This window comes from Narcine bancroftii, chromosome 4, assembly GCF_036971445.1.
Source record: "Narcine bancroftii isolate sNarBan1 chromosome 4, sNarBan1.hap1, whole genome shotgun sequence".
NCBI classification, from domain to species: domain Eukaryota; kingdom Metazoa; phylum Chordata; class Chondrichthyes; order Torpediniformes; family Narcinidae; genus Narcine; species Narcine bancroftii.
Genome location: NC_091472.1, coordinates 56320961 through 56333608, shown reverse-complemented (window position 1 = coordinate 56333608; position 12648 = coordinate 56320961). Strand labels below are relative to the sequence as shown.

Sequence of the window (12648 nt, the reverse complement as noted above, 5' to 3'; positions counted from 1 at the left end):
GTGGATGATGTTTGTGTTCATATCCCATCATGTTGAAATAACAAGACCACACCCCAAGTTGTCAGCCAGCGAAAAGCGATTATTACAGTGTTATCAGGCTTGATATAGACACACAACATGTGACCTGGTGTCATGACATCTGAAGTATTAACGACCCCATGACGTACCTATGTTGAGTAGGCCAGGGATTCTCAGTAGACTTACAGGTGTTGCTGAGTTATTACGCCTCATGGCTGTCATGGCCAGTTGCTAGCAGATAGGAGGCTGTTGTGTCTAGCTGTCAGGAGCTGTTAGCGCTGGTTCTGCCCACTCCCTCCAAACGTACTGCTACAACATCTTATTTTTCAGAATGACAAATAGGAACATCTGATAAACCAATTGTTCATCTCCTCCATTTTAATCTGGCCATTGTCCATCTGAACAATTCTCACTTAAACCTGTCCTTCACCATGCCTTTATTTTGTAGCAAGGAAGAATTTGGGTGTATATGTACGCTGAATAACAAACCAATTTTCCGCTGCAACCGTGTCTGCCTGTCCCGCATCGGACTTGTCAGCCACAATCGAGCCTGCAGCTGACGTGGACATTTACCCCCTCCATAAATCTTCGTCCGTGAAGCCAAGCCAAAGAGAAAAAGAAACATTGTATATGACAATCAACTCATCAATGTTCTAGCCCCACCTATTTTGTTCCTTTCGTCCCTGCACATTGACATCTTTAGGAGTCACAGCATTATTTTCTTTCTGTGTCTTCCAGTTGATTTTTTAAAAAGGTAAGAACTGAGCTGATGCTGAAATCTACAGCAAAACAATCCTCTGCAGGAACTCAGCAAGTCAAGCTGCATCCGTGGGGATAAAGGGAACATTCCCATTGAAACCTTGATGAGGAATGTGAGTGCAGAGGTAGTATAGCCAGTCGAAAGAGGTGAAAGGGAGGTGGGGGGTCTGTTTCCACCTTATCACCCGCCAGCCTCCGTCTCAAAATTCTCCGGCTCCCATCTGTCCATCATGGCCCACCCATCACGTACCACCCCCACCTCTCCTTTCAACTGACCATCTTCCATCCACACTCCCAGTCTCGAGCTGAAACTTGTACCTCCACAGATGTAACAAATTCTTTTCTAGCTTGTTTTTTTAAACTTGAAATCATTAGGTCCAGTCTATTATTTTGTCAATTTCAGGACCCCCCCCCCACCCCCACCCCCACCCCCACCCCCACCTCCACAGATGTGACAAATTCTTCTCGAGCTTGTTTTTTTTTAACTTGAAATCATTAGGTCCAGTCTATTATTTTGTCAATTTCAGGACCCCCCCCCACCCCCCCCCCCCCCCCACCCCCCCCCCCCCCCCACCCCTTCCTTTCTCTTCAGTGTCACAGAAATTCTCCAGTCGTTCAACCTTTTCCAGTAAACTGATCCAGGCTGCTTGAATATAACAGTGGGACTTGACACCTGTACAGAACCCGGTCTCATTCCCACCGAAATTCCCATTGACCTTCTGCACAAGAAAGGACATGTATCAATCAGATTAGGGTGAGTCCTCTATTTCTATTTCCATGAATGCTGACAGACCTGATGACTGCTCCCACCTGTGGGTTTTTTGGATCAGAATTCCTTCGATTTATTTCGAAATTCGCGTTCTCTATCGTGCAATGATAATGCAAGATCACTCTCAGAATTCTTCAGCGGGGGGGTGGGATTTCGTTCCATATAACGCCACTTATCATTGGCCGCCTCTGGCAAGATCCGGACGGCTATTGGCTAATTGAGGAATTCTTGATTGTTGGGGATGTGGTTGTTTATTGGCTGGTGTTCCTGATTGACAGCCGCGTCTTCAGAGCCCGCCCCGGCCCGGGCTCTTCTGCGAGAGGATTCCGTCCGGGTTGGTTGAGGGGGGTAGGGGAGGGAGTGGAGAAAATGTCGGCGTGCGTGCGGCGATGCGCCCGGTTCGCTTTGATCAATTGGTTGAGTTTGAACGTGTTGCTCGCTGAGGAGGTGAAGCTGAACCATTCGCCTCTTCCGCAGAGCGCCGTCCGTTTGTTTACCGACGAGGATTTGGCCAAATACAGCGGGGAAGAGGTGAGCAAAGGCACTCCGCTCCCAAGGGCATCCTGCGATGCAGTCCATCTTTCGGTGGAACATGACGAACTGTGCCATGGTTGTTCTGTATCAATAACGTCTTCTCTGCTATTTCCAGAACAGGCTGGGGATTATGTCACTTGCAATGGTGCATTGAACATAATCATTCAATATGAAATGACCTAATGGCACAGATTTTATAAAAAAGGATGCTGTGAACTTTAAATGATCTGCATTTGCGGATCTCGACTCTTGAATAGGCAAGGCATGGAAGTCCTGTTGTGATGAGCACGGTGGGTGAAGGCCTGTCTCTCTGCTGTACCACTCTGGTTTGATGACATGTTGCATCTTCACAGCATTATTTTCTTTCTGTGTTGATTAATTGTCTTCCAGTTGATTTTTTTTTAAAGTAAGAACTGAGCTGGAACATTACCTCAGTCTCACTCCACAGATGCTTCCTCGTATGTGAAAGGATTACATTTTCTATTCTATGTGCACACCTTGAGCGTCTACGGAATTTTGCTTTCCCAAGTAGTCACATCTTTGGGAAGTAAGTCCCAAGCTCCTCTGAAGTGGCAACATGATCAGATAAAGTAATTTTCAAGTAGTTCCTGCTCAGGATGAAGGAGAGGTTGTTGCTGCTTTTTGGGGTGAAGAATAAGGTTTTTTTAAAAAAAAAAAGAACATGAGAAATGGGAGCAGGAGTAGGCCGTCAAGCCCGTTCCACTCATGGCTAATCTGGTGATAGGTTCATCTCCACCTACTTGCCTTTTCCCCATATCCTTCAATTCCCCAACAATGTAAAAATCTTATCCAACCTTTTCTTAATGAAAATTTACTGAGGTAGCCTCCACTTCTTCAGTGAGCACCAAATTCCATAGATTCACCACGCTCTGGGAAAAGTAGTTCCTCCTCATCTTTGTCCTAAAACTGCTACTCTAAATCTTGGAGCAATGTCCCTAGCTCTTGTCTCCCCCACTAATGGACACCACTAAACTACCTTGATCCTGTCTATACCTTTCATAATTTTTATGTGCTTCAATTAGATCCCCTCTCATTCTTCTAAATTCTAGTGAGTACTGTTCCAGATGACTCGATCTCTCCTCATAGACTAACCCTTTCATCTCTGGAATCAACCTGGTGAACTTCCTCTGCACTGCCTCCAAACCAGTACATTATAGAAACATACATTTTTTTTTAATGGGGCTTAAAAGGACACATAGAGCTGTGATGCTTCCTCTGTCTAGATCCAGGGTTTGAATCTAAAATTAAGGGGTGGGACATTCAGTACTGAGTTGAGAAGAAAGATCATCTTGGACAGAGTGGTGAATCTTTGGAATTCTCTCCCGAGAAGGGATGTGGAGACAGAGTTGCTTAGAATTCAGAAAAATAAATTGATAGATTTTGGGTGTTAAAGGAATCAAGAGAGGTGTGGTCAGTACAAAAAAGTAGCACTGAGGTAAAATATCAGCTGTGGTGGTTTTGAATGACAGAAGCTGAATGGCCGTCTGCCTTTACCTTTTTTAATAAAAACAAATGCTGGTGAGTAATTAAAGAATTCACCAGGATGTTTTGGGTGAGTGTTTCTGGGGTGAAGATTATTTGAGAAAGGGCAACACTTGTTGTTCTGGGCTTCAGACAGTTTATTACTGCTGCAGATTATTTGTGAGTGTCCTTGGAAAATGCTACCATGTCAGCTAACATGCATCCTGAAGCAGAGAGGCTAATGACATGCTTGCAAAATTCTGGAGCTGAGTTGCAAATGTGCAGTCAAGTGAGAATCTTCTATTTAGTGTTATCCAGAGGCATGTTTTTCCAGAGTGGGCGTGTGATGTTTCCCTCCCCACCCCCCACCCCCATTTTTCAGTTCATTTTATTTGAGTGGGATTGTGCCTCAAAGAGAACAGATTTAACAACCTGCCTGCAGAATTTGAAGTGACTGGAACTAGCAGCAAGCTTTGAAGTCATTGCATTCCAAAATGGATACAATTGAAGAGAATCAAGGCAGTGTCTCTAAAACCAAGATGCAGAGACCATGTAATCAACAGATTCACACTGAATACACAGGAGTGGCTGCAGGCCATTTTGAGGAAGCAGCACAAGAGTCAACAGCTCTCCGACCTCCTTTGTGGAAATGAGAAACCCATTTGGCTTCATTGTGTGGTTATAGATCAATGGTTCTCAACCTTTTTCTTTCCACTCTCATCTTCTTTCTTTCTTTGGCTTGCCTTCGCAGATGAAGATTTATGGAGGGGTAATGTCCACGTCAGCAGCAGGCTCGTTTGTGGCTGACAAGTCCGATGCGGGACAGGCAGACACGGTTGCAGCGGTTGCAAGGGAAAATTGGTTGGTTGGGGTTGGGTGTTGGGATTTTCCTCCTTTGTCTTTTGTCAGTGAGGTGGGCTCTGCGGTCTTCTTCAAAGGAGGTTGCTGCCTGCTGAACTGTGAGGCGCCAAGATGCGCGATTTGAGGCGATATCAGCCCACTGGCGGTGGTCAATGTGGCAGGCACCAAGAGATTTCTTTAGGCAGTCCTTGTACCTCTTTGGTGCACCTCTGTCACGGTGGCCAGTGGAGAGCTCGCCATATAACACGATCTTGGGAAGACGATGGTCCTCCATTCTGGAGATGTGACCTACCACTCCCATACCACTTTAAGTATTACCTATGCCATAGGATAACTTGAAGAGTTGCAGTTGATTTCTGTCAATTGTGAGATCCAGACGAAGAAGATATCTAAAAGGATCAACAGAAACACACAACAAAAAGAGGAAATGATTTCCACAGAAGTACCTGCCAGGCCATGGCACAAAGAGAGAGCAAACTTGTTCACTGAGAATCAAGAGAGGTATTTAATAGTAGCCTGTTGCTACTCTAAGTTTCCATTCGTCAAAAGGGTGAAAGACATGAGAGTGTCAACTATCACCTCAGAAATGAGAGCACTACTGGCTGAATACCCAAGCAAGTAATATGTGATAATGGAACATAGTTCACGTCACAAGAATTCAGAGAGCTGGGTGCAGAGTATGAGTTTGTTATCACTACATCATCCCCATACCACCCCAAAGGTCATGGGTTCATTGAAAGACAAGTGCAAACTGAAAAGCACACTAGTTAAGTATCACGAAACAAAAGAAGACCCACACCTAGCTCTTCTCTCATTATGAGCAACACCTTTAAAGCTGACATGAAGTCCCCAGCAGAACTTCTAAATGGCAGGAGATGCAAAACAACTCTGCCAAGCAAAATACACCCTCCAGAAGACCAAAAGGAAACCAGAAGAAGACTGGCTGACACACAAGAAGGACACCAGCATTATAACAAATATGCACAAACATTGCCAGAACTCTTCAGAGGGCAGCATGTGCATATTTAAGAGTCGATGTTGAAAACATGGAACCCAGCAAAAGTCATCAGAGAAACTGAGACACCAAGATCATACATTGTCGAGACAGACTCTGGCAATCAGCTGAGGAGGAAAATAATACCCATCCGGCTGACACAAGATGTGATGAAGCAGAAAGCTTTAATACCAGCAAAGCCTGCAACACCAATATCAAGTGAAGAGACCACAACCTCTAATACCAAAACATCAACACAATAGTTGTCAGGTGAAGAACAACAAACTACATCACCTACACATGTACCAGCAACACAGAGCCCAATGGTCGCAGCCAAATCCACAAGATGGTGAAGCAACATACTGTCGCCAGTGCAATATCGATGAACTATTTAAAAATAGTTTTGTAAATAAACTTTATCTTGAGAAGGAGGGATGTTATATAATCAGGATAATGTGAACTATTTTGTAATTGCATAAGAATACACTCTTCTCACTGTAGAACAGTAGTGCACCACTGTGAGGTATATGTATAGAGTGTGTGTGAACAGTTTCCTGACATGGTGGAAGGCATCAGTAAGTAAAATCTCTTCTGTTATTTGAATCTTGCATCTCTAAGTTATTTAAGAAGCCTCCCAAGTAACATCAGAGACATAACAATTAGTAAAGGATTGCTTAAGGTGGTATATGGGTGGAAATAAAAAGTTTGAAAACCACTGTTTTAATCATACCTAATTGACTCGTTATGTGCACAGTTTCATAACTCCAAAGGAAATGGGCCAATGACAATTTTTCTCAAGCAAAATTTCAGTAACAATGGTCTAGGGCAGTGATTCTCAACCTTCCCTTCCCACTCACATACCTCCTTAAGCAATCCTTTACTAATCAAAGAGGAAAATACCGATGGTATAGGGATTATTTGAAGTGGTATGTGAGTGGAAAGAAAAAGGTTGAGAACCACTTTTTTAAATAATTTTTTTATTTTTCACACTGTGAACCATATCAACCAAAATATATATATACATACATATATACATACATATATATACATATATATATATATATATATATAAATAAATGTTTCTCATTAAATATACACAGTGGCATTTTCTCCCTTTTTTTCCCCTTCCCACCCCCCTCCCAAACCAATAAATATTCAACATATACAATACAATAAAACTATTAAACAATGTCATCACACAATAAAAAATGAACAAGAAAAATGTGTCATCTACTTTTATACACTGGATCAAGTCGTTTAGTCTTCTTATCATTTTAGGGGGTGGAGGTCCGAGGCAAGCCCTCTCTGTTATGTTCCATGTATGGTTCCCAAATTTGTTCAAATAATGTGACTTTATTTTTTAAATTATATGTTATTTTTTACAATGGAATACATTTATTCATTTCCATGTACCATTGCTGTATTCTCAGGCTCTCTTCCATTTTCCAAGTTGACATTATACATTTTTTTGCTACTGCTAAGGCTATCATAATAAATCTTTTTTTGCACTTTATCCAATTTGAGGCCTAATTCCTTACTTCTTATATTACTTAGAAGAAAGATCTCTGGATTTTTTGGTATGTTATTTTTTGTGATTTTATTTAATATCTGATTTAGATCTTCCCAAAACATTTTCACTCTCTTGCATGCCCAAATTGAATGTACTGTTGTTCCCATTTCCTTCTTACAGCGAAAACATCAATCTGATAATGTTGGATCCCATTCTTTTAACTTTTGAGATGTGATATATAACCTGTGTAACCAATTATACCGTATCATGAGTAACATTGTGTTTATTATATTCTTCATCGTTCCAGAACATAACTTTTCCCATGTTTCATTTTTTATCTTTATGTTTTAATCCTTTTCCCACTTTTGTTTAGGTTAATAGCTTATTTCATCATTTTCCTTATCTTGCATCATAATGTACATGTTCATTATAAATCTTTTAATTACCATAATGTCTGTAATCACATATTCAAAGCTGCTTCCTTCTGGTAATCTCAGTCTGTTTCCCAATTTATCCTTTAAATAAGCTTTCAATTGATGATATGCAAAAATTGTACCATGACTTATTCCATATTTGTACTTCAACTGTTCAAATATTAATAAATTATTTCCCAAAAAACAATTTTCTATTCTTTTGATTCCTTTTCTCTCCCATTCGATAAAGAAAAGATTAACTATTGTAAAAGGGATTAGTGGGTTTTGTGTCAGTAACAATTTTGGTATTTGGTAATTTGTTTTTTTTCCTTTCTAAGTGGATCTTCTTCCATATATTAAGTAAATGATGCAATACTGGTGAGCTTTTATATTGCACCAGTTTTTCATCCCACTTATAAAGTATATGTTCTGGTACCTTCTCCCCTATTTTATCTAGTTCTATCTTTGTCCAGTCTGGATTTTCCCTTATCTGGTAAAAATCTGATAAATACCTTAATTGTGCTGCTCTATAATAATTTTTAAAGTTTGGTAACTGCAAACCACCTTGGTTGTACCTCTCTGTTAATTTATCTAACGCTATCCTCGGTTTCTCCCCTTTCTACAAGAATTTCCTTATTATTCTCTTTAGTTCATTAAAGAATTTATCTGTTAAGGGAATTGGCAACAATTGAAATAAGTATTGTATCCTTGGGAAGACATTCATTTTAATGCAATTTATCCTCCCTATCAACGTTAGTGGTAATTCTTTCCAATGTTCTAAGCCTTCCTGCAATTTCTTTAATTTAGTTTGAACAGGTGGCTTGTTATTATCTAACCTAATACCTAGGTATCGGATTGCTTGTGTTTGCCATTTAAATGGTGATTCTTTTTAAAATTCTGTATAATCCACGTTACTCATTGGCATCACTTCACTTTTATTTGCGTTGATCTTGTACCCCAATATTTCTCCATACTCCTTCAATTTCTTATGTAATTCTTTTATTGATATTTCTGGTTCTGTTAAGTATACTATGATGTCATCTGCAAATAAACTGATTTTATATTCCTTTTCCTTTATTTTTATCCCTTTTATTTTATTTTCTGTTCTTATCAGTTCTGCCATGGTTCTGTTGCTAAAGCAAACAATGAGTGGGATAATGGACATCCCTGTCTAGTTGACCTATTTAATTTAAATTGGTTTGATACATATCCATTTACTATTACCTTCGCCAATGGTCCATTATATAATGCTTTAATCCAATAATATATTTTTCTGGTAGATTGAACCTCTGTAATACTTTAAATAATTCCATTCTACTCTGTCAAAGGCTTTTTCTGCATCTAAAGCAACTGCCTCTGTTGGCTTCTTGTTTCCTTGAACTGCATGAATTAGATTAATAAGTTTACAGACATTATCCGCTGTTTGTCTTTTCTTAATAAATCCAGTTTGATCTTGTTTTACTATTTTTGGTACACAATCGGCTAATCTGTTTGCTAATAATTTCACTATTATCTTATAATTTGAGTTAAGTAGAGATATTGGTCTATATGATGCAGGTGTTAGTGGATCCTTCCCCGTCTTTGATATTACTCTAATTATTGCTGTCTTACATGAATCTGGCAAGTTTTGTATTTCTTCTATCTGGTTCATTACTTCCAGGAGAGGAGGAATTAATAACTTTTTAAATGTTTTATAGAATTCTATTTGGAATCCATCCTCTCCAGGCGTTTTATTGTTCGGCAGCTTTTTTTTTTAATATATCCTGAACTTCCTCTATTTCAAATGGTTTTATCAGTTTGTTTGGTTTCTCTTCTTGCAATTTTGGCAGTTCAATTTTAGCTTAAAAACTCTTCTATTTTATCATCCTTCCCCTTGTTCTCAGTTTGGTATAATTGTTCATAAAATTCCTTAAAGTTCTCATTAATCTCTATTGGGTTATATGTAATTTGTTTGTCATTTTTCCTTGATGCTAATACAGTTCTTTTAGCTTGTTCTGTTTTAAGTTGCCATGCTAATATTTTATGTGTTTTTTTTTCTCCCAGTTCATAATATTTTTGCTTTGTTTTCATTATGTTCTTCTCCACCTTGTACATTTGTAATGTTTCGTATTTTTTTTTGTCCGCCAATTCTCTCATCCTTTTTTACTAGTTCCTTTTCTGTACTTACTATCTTCCTTTCCAACTGCTCTATTTCCCGGTTGTTGTCCTTTTTTATCTTAGTTACATAACTTATTATCTGTCCTCTAATGAAGGCTTTCATTGCGTCCCATAATATAAATTTGTCTTTCACTGATTCCGTATTCATTTCAAAATATGTTTTAATTTGGCGTTCAGTAAACTCTCTAAATTCCTGCCTTTTAAGTAGCATGGAGTTTAACCTCCATCTATATGTTCTTGGTGGGATGTCCTTCAGTTCTATTGCTAATAATAGGGGCGAATGATCTGATAGTAGTCTAGCTTTATATTCAGTTTTCCTAACTCTCCCTTGAATATGGGCTGACAATAAAAACCTATAAATCCTTGAGTATGTTTTATGCCTACTTCTCTCTTGGGTGCTTCCTCCTCCATATATACATAAATTTCATTTCCTGCATTGATTTAACCATAAATTTGGCCACTTTATTCTTTTTACTTGTCTTTTGTCCAACATTGGATCCAAATTAAGTTTAAAATCCTCTCCTATCAATATATTTCCTTGTGTATCTACAATCTTCAAAAAAAATCCTGCATAAACTTTTGATCCTCCTCATTAGGTGCATATATATTGAGCAAATTCCAAAATTTTGAATATATCTGACACTTTATCATTACATACCTCCCTGCTAGATCTATTATTTCCTCCTCTATTTTGAATGGTACATTTTTATTAATTAATATAGCTACACCTCTAGCTTTTGAATTATATGATGCTGCAGCTACATGTCCTACCCAGTCTCTCTTTAATTTATGTTCCACTTCAGTTAGATGCGTTTCCTGCACAAATGCTATACCTATTTTTTCTTTTTTCAGTAAATTTAATAGTCTCTTCCTTTTAATTTGGTTATGTATTCCATTAATGTGTATAGTCATAAAGTTTAACGTGGGCATATATATGTTGTTTACACCTCTTTTCCGCCTCCTCGCCACCTCCATCCCCTTTTTTCTATTATTGTCTTTAAGTTTCCCTTTTTAATCTCAATGTACGACAACACACTTAAAACATAAAATACTCCAACAATCCCCACAACCAATAACACCTTAACCCCAAATGAACCCCCCCCTCATTGGGTTGCCCCTTAACCCTTGCCTGGCAATCACAACTCCCCTTTCCATTTGGATTCCGATCCTGCTCTCAAGCGTCAACTGATTTCGCAGTGATGGTTATTCTCTCCTCCCCCCCCCACCCAGAAAACACTTTTTTTTTTACACATATAACAAAGTTCTCCATTTTTTTTCCCTTTACTTCCTTCCCTTCTTTAGTTCTTTACATCTTTATATATACTTTATCGCCGTTCTTCATTCTTATTACATCTCTTCATCTGTCCTGCAAGCATTCTGCAAATTCTCATGCTTCCTCCGGATCTGAGAACAGTCTGTTTTGCTCCCCAGGGCTAAATATTTTAAGCACAGCTGGATGTCTTAACATGAATTTATAACCCTTTTTCCATAGGATCGATTTTGCTGTTTTAAACTCCTTCCTTATTTTTAAGAGTTCAAAACTTATGTCTGGGTAAAAAAAAATGTTTTGACCCTTGTATTCCAATGGTTTATTGTCTTCTCTAATTTTACTCCTTACCCGCTCCAGTGTATTTTCTCTTGTCGTATATCTCAAAAATTTTACTAAAATGGATCTTGGTTTTTGATGTATCTGTGGTTTCGGAGCTAGTGTTCTGTGTGACCTTTCTATTTCCATTTCTTCCTGCATTTCTGTCGTTCCCAGGACCTTTGGGATCCATGTTTTAATAAATTCCTTCATATCTGTGCCTTCTTGTTTCCCCTACTATAATTTTCCAACATATCAATTTTCTGAGATAACAACTCTTGTGTCTCTTTAATTTTTTATCACTTTCTTCCAATTTTCCTCTTAAGTCATTTATTTCCATTTCTACAGCATTTTCTCGTTCTTCCACATTTTCTACTCTTTTCCCTATTTCTGTCATGACTAGTTCTAATCTTTGCAATTTATCTTTTGTTCTTTTAATTGCACTAAATTCTAATGACAACCGTTTTTTTTTAATGCTCTTATTTGTTCTTCAAAAAAAGCTTTATCTATATTCTGTCCATCTGTTTTACCTTCTATTTCACTCTGAAGATCTTGGTCTTCTTCTTCCTCTTCTGTGTCTGAATCTGTGTTTGTGTCTTCTTCTCTTCTTTGTATCTGTGTCTCTTCTGATTTTTCTGAAGAGTTGCTTGTCTCACTTTGTTGGGTCTCTTCTTGCTTGGCCACTTGTTGTTGGTCCTCTCCTTCTGAGCTGCTCATCTGTTGAGCCTCCTGCTGCTGTTCCTCTTGCCGTTCACCCCGTCAATTTTCTTTCTCACCTGGTACTTCACTCCCTCTCCTGCCGCTTTCCTCATCTTCCAACTGAGAGCCATGGTGTTGGGCGTCCTGTCTCCTATCGGTGTTTTCCTTTACCTTAGATTGCGCACTGCTCATGCATGACTCCTCGCGCATCCGCAGTTGTGCACTTTTGTTTGGCTCAGAGAGCCATTTTTGCAGTCCACCGGTCAGGGGGGGTCGCGACTTCACAGGGCCGACACCAACCTTGGAGAACGAGCACACTTCGCCACCAAGGCTCCCTGTTCCTTTGTGCAGGTAAGGCCTTCTTTCTTTTCCAGTGTCTTTTCTTTTTTTTGCCGTTTTTACTTTTTTCTTCTTAGGTCCCATCTTCTTTCTCTTCTCTGCAACTTTATCTTTTATTTCTTATTGAACTTTCTCTTTTCTTGACTTTTTTTCTTCTTTTCTGGAGAGGGCTGGTTTTACCCTACCGGCCAATACTCCATCATGTGACTCTTCCTTGAGAACCACTGTTATAGACAGAATGTCATAATTCCTCCTTTTGCTGAAAGAGAAATGAGAGACCATTTCTACTGACCCATTAAAGGGGTTTTTAAGTTGCAGAAGAAAAATTGACATGAAAAGGGTTTTAATTGCTGAAGAAGGCACTCCTCTAAAAAGGACATTTCTCTGAAGCATCCTAACCAGGGTCACCCCTGGTCTCTTTCACCTACTTCAGCAACTGTTAACTTCATCTAAGGCCCCCGCGCCCCCCCGTTCCTCTGAGGCCCCCGCGCCCCCCGTTCCTCTGAGGCCCCCGCGCCCCCCGTTCCT

The 12648-nt window shown here is 39.4% G+C and overlaps 1 protein-coding gene across 1 annotated transcript in view; it reads left to right on the top strand.

Annotated features, from left to right (window-relative positions):
• Window positions 1–1876: 1876 nt before the first annotated feature.
• nenf (neudesin neurotrophic factor) overlaps window positions 1877–12648 on the top strand; it is a 32820-nt gene continuing 22048 nt past the window's right edge. The window contains exon 1 of the mRNA XM_069931337.1: window positions 1877–2077. Coding sequence (XP_069787438.1) covers window positions 1916–2077 — 162 coding nt within the window. The 5' untranslated portion in view covers window positions 1877–1915. The remainder of the gene's footprint in view (window positions 2078–12648) is intronic.